Here is a 9,861-nt window from a genome sequence, read left to right as displayed (position 1 = left end):
GGCTGAGGACGGAAAATTAGGTGATATCGGGTTTAAACAGAATTACAACTCTTTTCATAACTATCACAACATGTATGCTGTGATTGGCATTAGTAAAAACTGGTGTCCGTGGCAGGCTTATTTAAGGAAAAATCTTGTTAGGCATTTGTTATTGCACACTTTATATACACTCTTTGAAATCGTATTTTCGGTCAAGATTATGGAGCTGTGAAATCATATTTTCACAATTTTAATTAAGACAATGTTTCGAAACACAATTTCTATCCACGTGGCAATGTGTGTATGGTGAGTGTGCAATAAGGAATGTGTGATAATCATTGCCCCTTATTTAAAAGTGATATTTTAATCGCAAATTAACACTTTTGCAAATTATATGAAAAAAATATTATTAAAAAAAATGGTGTCAATTGATCTTAAAATGATGTAATGCACTGCATTATGAAAGAGGTGACGAAATGACTTGAGAAGAAGAGGTGAAAACGCTACCCACGTTTCTGGTCTCTGGTCCAAGATTGGCTTCAAAGCCAACCTAAACTTCTCACTTTTTCTAATTTTGTTGCTTTGTTTCTTCTTGCTTTGTTTCATGTACCCATTTTCTTGAAAGTTTCTTTTATTATTTTTTTGCAAGCATGTTTTCTTATTTGTCAAGCATTAAGTTATCTTGACTAAATTTTTTTTTTTAATAAAACGAAGAGTCAAAAGCTCCCTCAGATATAACATAAATGGTTCTCCTAAAGAGCAATGGTAGAACTAAGATTTTTTAAATCAGGAGGAATACAAGATTAAAGGATAAAGTTGACAACAAAGTGGCTCTGGAAATGTTAATGGATACAACTAACAAAATAAATAAATAACAAAAAATTTTAATTCTCCATTAAGATAATATATTGATTGTATGTGTAAGGTACAAGGCAAGGTTATGGATCAAGACCCACGGAGTGCTTATTTAACTTAACAATAAAAAATTCATCAATAAAACTTTTTTCTGTTGAAAAGTTTAAACCTTCAATGAATTTGAATGTAACCAATCAATATATATATATAAAAGCAGAGACCTCATACGGGAGACCTTATACGGGAGAGTATGAGGTTCTGCCATGTGGCACACCCTATGAAGAGAATTGAAATACCTTAACTCATATAAGAGATAAGAACAAATTAATTATTGACTTTTGATTTTATTTGATTCAATGTTTTAAGACTTTTCTAATTAAAAAAAGATATTCTTTGTATTATTTGGTTCAATGTTTGAAGACATTTCATCTCTCACGCATACACACAAAACACTTTGGATTTTAATTCACTCTTTTCACCTCTTGCACTTCTAGCCCTTTATATATACCTATCTATTGCCCTTTATGCTATCCCATGTCAAATACATATAGACAAAAAATAATGTCATTTACCTTCAATCTTTCAAGACACCTACTTAACTCTAATATTGTTGCTTCATCTACTTCTACCCCGTTTGAGTTGGCTACAACCAAGGAAGGAGGGTTCGCGTTTTATATTGAGTGACGATGGTGATTACAATTTTGATGTCAACGTCCAATGTTGTAAATTTGTGGGTTTTGTAAATAATGTGATTAACTGTGGGTGTTTGGGATGTGTATTTTGTTTTAGAATTAAGGAGAGAGAAAGACACATTCTATAAGAAATTTTATTCTATAATTTTTCTCCGAAGTTTTTTTTTTCATTACTTCAATTGAATAATTATAATGAATATGTGTATACAATTTATAATTGTTGCTTTTTTTTATGAACTCATTACTAATAAAGTTTTGTAACAACTATACTATAATACATATACAACATTGTCCAAAATCATCTTATATAAAATATTATAATATTATCCGTGCATTGCACGGGTAACTTACTAGTACTATATAAAAGCTAGTTACATGACTTTTCATGATTAGGTGTTTGATTTGCCTTCTTCTCCTATAAACAATGTGAAACACATGCGCACTCACACACAAAACAAAATGTTGTGCAGCAATTAGTCAAATTCCATTACTATGTTGTATGTCAATATATATGTAATGTCGTTGTCATAGGTGTAGTGGTGCCTGGCATAGTGAAAATTAGATATTCTGTACTTGTGTGATAGAATTGATGGATTCCTGGACATATTTATTCTTTTAACTAGCTTCTAAGACATTATAGTTTTAAGCAAAGTGAGTTGATAATGAATGTCATGTTCAGGACCATAATAATAAAACACATGATTGGCCTCAGAAGATATTTCCAGACTCAGGACAATTAATTTAAGAAGCATTGAATAACATAGGGAATGTGGTGAGCCTCAAAACAGTGCAGGCAGAGGACATAATACAGTTTTTTACAAGAACAGCAGAAGGAAACAACAGGAGGAAAATTACATGCATTGAGGTGACTCAAATCCTGGAAGGGATGAGTGGAATGTTGTTCTGCAAGTACGCGCAAGCAGCAGCAACTCCACTTCCTAGCTTAACCGGGTAGCCCACATCCTTGAGTAGCATCTCCACACCAGCAAGACAACCCAATAATTGCAACTGAACATAATGAAAATGGTTATCATACAGAATAAAACAGGGCAATTCACAAGGCAATGGAAAGCCAAGAAAGAAAATGCTTAGACACAGAGAAAGAATTTAGCATCATTTCACAAGGCAATGGAAAACCAAGAAAGAAAATGTTTAGACACATAGAAAGAAATTAGCATTTGGAATATCAGAAATTTATATTCAATACGGTTATAGTGACATTAGAGATATTATAAATTAACATACCTCATTCAAATTGCCAAGATGCCCTATTCTGAAAACCTTTCCAGCAACTTTGTTCAAGCCCAAACCTAAGCTTAAATTGTATCTCTTCCATCCCCTTTTAACAATTTCTGTACTATCAATATAGGGAGGAACAACAACTGCAGTCACTGTGTTACTGTGCCACTCTTCCTTTTGGGTGCAGTTCTTCAAGCCCCAAGCCTCCACAGCCAGCCTGCATTTTAAGTTATAATGGCCGGTCAAATCTATCGTTCATATATGTAAGAGATTAAGATAACATATGGAACATGAACATCACAAGGTTCTTCTTTCAAATATTACATTGGATATTAGACTCATTTTTTTACTTGGGAACAGACCTTACAAAAAAGGAAAAACATGGCTCACCTTGTTGCATTGCCAAGACGGCTATGCCTTGCAATCACATTTTCAAGTCCTTCCTCAAAAATGAGATCCAGAGCAGCTCTCAGTCCATACAGCAGTTGAATGGAAGGGGTGTATGGCCAAAATGTTCCCATTTTGTAGAACTTCAAGTAATCTTTCCAGTCAAAGAAAACTCTAACTGATCTTGCAGTTTTAGAAGCCTCTAGAGCTTTAGGGCTTGCACACAGAATTCCCATCCCAGTGGGAAGAGAAAGAGCTTTCTGAGATCCAGTTAAAGCCACATCTACTCCCCATTCGTCCATACGAAAATCAAGAGCACATATGGATGACACTCCATCAACAAGGAAGAGGGCTGGGTGCCTGTACTCATCTGAGATTTTGATAATAAACATAAGAAACATTTTTTAAAAGGCAAACAGGAGAAAAAAATACAGAGGAAGAGAGTGTTGTCCATTGCGAAGGGATACATCACTGATGAAAATATCTGAAGTGGAGTAAGAAAAAAAGTAGGAATTTTATGAGAATTTTTAGCATGATGTCTACATTTGCAGTGGCAAGTCAGTAACAAATATTAGACATTAGGCAATATAAATAAGCATGTTATATTTTGTACAGATTCTGGGAATTTTTGATTTGTACATCATGCACCATGTATGCCAAGCAAACTGTGGCTGATCTGTACATTTCTAAAACTTTTTTTTATTACAAATTATTGAGTAGGCAATAGCACTTTATGGCCGCCACTAATTTTGGAAGCTCAAGTATTTGACTTGCCACTGCGATTCAAATACTCCCATGAGGCTGGCCCAAATTAAGAACTGAAAAAAATCAGCAAGCCATATGGATATCAGAACTCAGCTGCTTTCTCAGCAAAGATTGTCAATCCACAGTATAACTTTAGAACGTCCAAGTTTGAGATAACAGCTAATCACAATGGCCAGCTATTTAGCCTTATTAATAGCATGAATGGAGAGAAGCATAATTTTAAAACAAGGGATCTGATCAATTTTATTACTATAATACAGGCACACGTGTGGCGTGCACACATGCACAGAAGAAACTTCATAACAATTGAAGTACGTATATATGTGATGAGCAAAGAGAGGCTTTTAGTATCTGATGTTCAAATGATCTGAAAGAACTTAATGTATTTAATCATGCCCAATGTACACCTACTCAAGCAAGTATTATCCACCAAAATAATTTGCATAATTCACAGAAAAAAACACATGTCAATCACCAAATACGTTCCAAGAAACTCACCCAAAAAGAAAATGTGTTCTGAGAAAATCTAAGTCACAAGTGTACCACTGTAACTAGCAAATACTTTAATGGGTTTGTGTATTGAGCAATGACACCCACCAAGATAGAACATAGAAGTATTGAAGAATGATGGTTTGGTTCTCGTTTTGACTATTTTTACCTCCAAAATTCAGTAGATGATACACTTACCAAGGAGTTTTCTCACTTTAGACAAGTCATTAGTAACCCCAGTTGCTGTCTCGTTGTGAACAATGCAAACTGCCTTTATAGTGTGTGCACTATCTGCTGCAAGTTTTGATGCCAGAATGTCTAGGTTGGCACCTTGGCCCCATTCACTTTCGACGACATCAACATTGAAGTTAAGGCGCTGCTGCTGATCAATCCAAAGCAGACTGAATTGACCAATGAGGAAAGATATAGTCCGATCTCCAGGAGATAATGTGTTAGTAAGTGCACTCTCCCATGCACCAGTACCTGAAACAGAACAACATTGTTTAACACATAAATACATAATAGATACAAAAATAACCAAAATGCATCAAATTGTGCCTAATATTCCCAACCTCGTGTGGATGTTAAGCTTGAAAATAACAGAAACAAAATTTTATTAGTAGCATTACAAAATTACAGGTATGCTATTGGTATTCTAGAAATGTGCCTAGACATATGCTCCATCCTTCCTATTAAAAGTCAACTTTAAGATTGGTGACAGAAAATGAAAAGGATGAAAATCCTTGAAATTGCAAGAATAGTTGTCATTCATAATACCAAACTAAGCTCAATTGAAATGATACAAATAGATTTTTTCTTCTTTTAAGAAACTGACACATTTTGATGCATTAGAAAAAGAGGAGCCAATCTGAACTTAAACCTTATGTTTATTAAGATTCAATGTAATTCAAATCTATAAAACAAAACCCCATATATGACTTAATGAAAAAAATGCTGTGACCACAGTAATATCACAGTACCAGTGGTAGGGATCAGAAATGGGGTTCCAGTAGTAGACTTGAAAATCTTCTTGACATCCTCAAGCAGAGTTTTTGTCAATGCTGGGACTGCTGGAGAGCGGTAATCCTCATTGTTTCTGTTCATGGCCCGAATGACAGGTTCCGGGATATTGACTGGCCCCGGAACAAAGAGATGGTTCCTTCCTGGTCCATAAACATAGTCCATCTTTCCCTCCTTGAAATATCAGTATGGAATTGAATCCTAACAAATTTCTTGACACTTTTGAGTGCCAAAACACATCAACTGCAAAAACACATGAAAAAATTAATCTTGACTTATTTCCATTATCCATTTGTGTTAAAGTCCTTGAAAGTACAATTCTGTTACTGCAAGTATAGGACTTTAGATGTCAAGACTTAGAATACCTCATCCATATTTATTTATATCTAAAAAATAAAGCTCAATACTTATTATTGTTAAGCTTCTGTTAAACCACATTAGTACTCACGTCATCCACCTATTTCCAACGTCAAAACTCAAAATACCTCATCTATATATATATCTAAAAAATAAAGAATAATGCTTATTATTGCTAGGCTTCTATTGAGCCACATCATTAGTCACGTCATCCACTTATTTCCAACCCTCTGTCTCTCTCTTATTTTTATTTCTTTTTCTTCTTATTAATTCTCAATTTATTGTTACACTTTCCCTAATATTTTTCCTGTCTCTTACATCTTCATCTCCCTGTTATTATCTATACCTTAATATCATTCTTCATCTATCCTTTTATCTTTCTTTATTTTTTTCTCTTCTTATTTATATCCTCTTACTATAAATTTCCAACACAAAAATATAATTTCTCTCCCTCAATTTTTTTCATTTTTTGGTGAGTTTTTTTATCTTCCATCTCTACTTTAGGTTGATTAATTTTTATATTCTTTAAAACTCTACTTTGGGTTGATGTGATTTAGTTTTGTATTTTTTAGTTGTTATCTTTTTTCTTGGATTTCATAGATGTTATCCTATTGCATTATAAAGATATTATATACAAATATAATGCTATTATATTACATCACATGATTTAGATAATTTGGTATTTATTACTATATTTTTTATTTTCTCTTTTTTCTTCTCATCTTATTTTTTATAAATTTGTTATCATCTCTCATATTCTCTCCAAAAGAAATAATTATTCTCTCTCTCACTCAATTTTTTATTTTTTCTTGTAACTTTACTTCAGGTTGACTAGTTATTGTGTTTTTTTATAATTCTAATTTGGGTTAATACATTTTGGTGTTGTGTTTTTTAGTTTCCCATCACGAGTAGTCTCTCTTCCTCTTATAGCTTTGGTTTGATTTTTTTTATTTCTTTTGAGTTAATAGATTATTATTTTGGAAATGATAATTTAAATTTATATCAAAACACTATTGGTTATGCATTTGAACGTGCAATTATTTGAGTAATATTAAAAGGTTACATTTAGTCATTCAGAGACCCATACAGTGTGCGTTTAGCACTGAAATTATTTCAGTGCTGCATTTTGCCTTTTTTGGGTCCCACGACACTGTTTATGGGACCCACAAAAGTCATCCAAACACAGATTTCAATATAAATTTGCATCCCATAGCATTATTCATTTAAAAATTATTTTGCTAGTGTTTTCAGCAATAAAATTTTAGTTTTCAGCAAATAAGCGGTATCCAAACATATCCATAGTCAAATAGAGTACTAGGGGAAAAAAACACAACGTGACAAAAAGTTCAATGTCATAACATTCGATTTTCTTTTCTTGACTTATAACACTCGATTTTCTTGATAAGAAGTATTTTGTACCATTTGAAAAAAGAGATAAGAACAAAGGGGAACCTGACATGTGATTGTAGATAAAATTCTAAAATTTCATCCAATATTTCCACAAAACTATTCCTGGCCTTAAATAGGATGAAAAATAATGGAACTGACCTTTCCTTTCTTTCTCTTAGACCATTTATTTCCTCGAAGTTTTTTTTTTTTTAAGAAATAATTACAACATGGTGGTATTTTTTAAATAATAAGAAAAAAAAACCATAAATTGAACACACATGTGCTAGTAAATACAGACAAAAAGAAATTACTGCAATATTCTGTTACTCCATATCAGAGCAGCAAGAGATTTTTGTAATATTGTAAAGGCTTTGCTTTAATTTCCCTTCATTTATTCTCACTATTAATTAAGGTAATTAAATTCAACTTATTAAAGCCATAATTGGAGAGAAAAAATAAAAATAATTTTAAAATGTTATTGAATCATTCATCACAAACCTTTACAGCTAAAATTTACCTAAAATTTTAGATTCAAAATCCAAGGAGGAGAGGACAATTTCCATAGAAATACAATATACAACAATACAATATGCCAAATATGATATATTCACTCCTCCATTGCTTCTTCCACTACTTATTGGATAAGACAAATAAAAATATGACGTGGAGAAGTTAGAACAAAGTTTTTTTTTCTAGTTTGTTTAGTTCATTAATTTCTTCTACTTAATTGTATTCAAATTTTCTTGTCAGAGGAAGCAAGACAAGATTGGCAGCAATAAAACCAGAGTCCAGACTGACTCAGCTACCAAACATAGCTGAACCAAGAAACAATCAGAACTAAGACCTACATACACTGACACACATGTAACTATGTAAGGCTTGTAAGCACTGAAATATATATATATAATAAACATAAGAAATTCTTACTAAGTTTTACCATATATATATATATATATGTGAAGATGGAAGAATAACCTGGAAGAGAATCTTCCTTCCCTGAATAGGGTCTGTGCTTGATTTGCTTTCTCTCAGTCTAACTTTTGCAGAGAGAACTCACAAGTCTGAATTCTCAACCTTCACATAAGGGTAAGTTTTGGTTTTATAACACAAGAGCGCGGGAGAGCCAATCAAAACGTTTTCTACGGGCCCCACCCATGCACAAACGTGGCAGATAAGAGCTAGTGAATGAGTGATATGAGAATCTTCATGAGATTAATTTGCAGTTTTGTACCATAATTTTTTTTTTCTTTTATATATATATATTTTTTTTATATTGAAAATTTTCATGTGCCCTTGTATTTTCATTGATTTTATATAATCCCATGCAATACTTACTATAGACTCAGAGTGTGGAAATTATTGTTTTTAGAGACCTACTGAACTTTATTTTGGTCAAATATAATTATGTATTGAGGTAAGACAAACCTTAGGTACAGTACCTTATTTTAGGTTTTAATCTTAAAATTCAGTCATGTGGCTATTTAATTAAAAAATACATTTTCATTTCATGAGAAAAAATTCACGTAATAAAATCTTAAAAGGGGAACCTAAGGAACAGCACCTAAGTACTGTGCCTAAGTCTTGTCCATTAACTTATTTCCAGATGTTTTCTTATAATTTGTGTATATATGATCATAATTTTAGCTATTGGAAATCGCATCAAATTGACGACTCAGATTATTGAATCCAGTCCAAGTTGGCTTAACAGTCTTTTGGAAAGTGGAAGTCTGAGGTTGAGAAGGTCATGCAAAAGATAAAGTGATAATGTTCTGTCAACCACACCTGGCTTGTGGGAACCATGGCCACACAGCAATTTGTATTTATGCAGCTTCTTACTTCTTTTCCTAGCCCCTAATTTTGAGGCTGTTTGTGAAACTTAAAACTTGTGGGTTTAATTTTTAAACATGCGTGGCTGCACGGGGTACAAATTTTGTCCTCTACTCCTTATCGCTGATATCTAAATTCTTTTTGGTAGTACTAGAAACTAGTATGTCCATGACATGTATGGTCAAATCTCTCATTGTAACTATAAAATATAGATTATAGAATAAAGCAATGTCAGTGGTTTTATGGTGTTTACAATAACAAGGCAGACCTCCCGTCTAAATGCAAAATTGTTTTGAACTTTTCTTTGATAAATAATCAAAAACTAATAAAGACACAAGAAACTGAATACATCTGAATTACACAACTATTGAAATCCGAACTGTTATGAAAGTGTTACAGATCTACCCAGTTCCACTTCTAATATAAACAGTTTGCAAATCAAAACTAAATTCCTTTCTGCCACAATAAACAAATTCCATACCATAATTTATCAATTCGACACACGTTGCAAATCTTGAAATTCGAATCTCCAAGTAAAACTGGCCCCCAAGACAGGCATTCTGTTCTTTGCTCTTGTTTTCCTAGAAATCTTTAACAGCCATTGTTCAAAGTGCATGTCAAAGCCATATTTCAGCAAGAGAGATGAAAGCCAAAAACATAAACACGAACCAAGACATTATGATAGAATATGATGCAGCTTTGCCCCAAGACCTATAGTTATTAGTAGTGTATAGTGTATACATACACCGATATAGGTCTTGGTGGTGCAAAGCTGCAACATCATATTCTAGCTAGAGCCGCTACAAAAGACGATTTGAAAAACTAACGAAAAAACATCAACCTTCTTATGGACAAAAGGAAA

General features: G+C 32.9%; 1 protein-coding gene across 1 annotated transcript; it reads right to left on the bottom strand.

The window, feature by feature from the left end:
- Positions 1–2,228: 2,228 nt before the first annotated feature.
- Positions 2,229–8,276, bottom strand: LOC142605529 (serine--glyoxylate aminotransferase). The gene is made up of 6 exons (XM_075776930.1): positions 8,148–8,276; positions 5,387–5,669; positions 4,605–4,889; positions 3,156–3,522; positions 2,772–2,982; positions 2,229–2,534 (listed from the first exon to the last, which is right to left on the bottom strand). Exons 2-6 carry the CDS (start codon positions 5,589–5,591, stop codon positions 2,397–2,399), a joined length of 1,206 nt encoding a protein of 401 aa, XP_075633045.1. The 5' UTR covers positions 5,592–5,669; positions 8,148–8,276; the 3' UTR covers positions 2,229–2,396.
- Positions 8,277–9,861: the final 1,585 nt, after the last annotated feature.

The sequence above is a fragment of the Castanea sativa genome, chromosome 8 (assembly GCF_040712315.1).
Source record: "Castanea sativa cultivar Marrone di Chiusa Pesio chromosome 8, ASM4071231v1".
In the NCBI taxonomy this organism is placed as follows: Eukaryota; Viridiplantae; Streptophyta; class Magnoliopsida; order Fagales; family Fagaceae; genus Castanea; species Castanea sativa.
The sequence above is the reverse complement of the archived record's forward strand: the minus strand, read 5'-3'. Positions and strand labels throughout refer to the sequence as shown.

Coding starts and splice junctions, on each gene's coding strand:
- LOC142605529 (XM_075776930.1), bottom strand. CDS start 5,591: ATGGACTATGTTTATGGACCAGGAAGGAACCATCTCTTTGTTCCGGGG. Junction 4,890..5,386: donor ATTTCTGATCCCTACCACTG/GTACTGTGATAT, acceptor GTTCTGTTTCAG/GTACTGGTGCATGGGAGAGT. Junction 3,523..4,604: donor TAAAGTGAGAAAACTCCTTG/GTAAGTGTATCA, acceptor TCAAAATCTCAG/ATGAGTACAGGCACCCAGCC.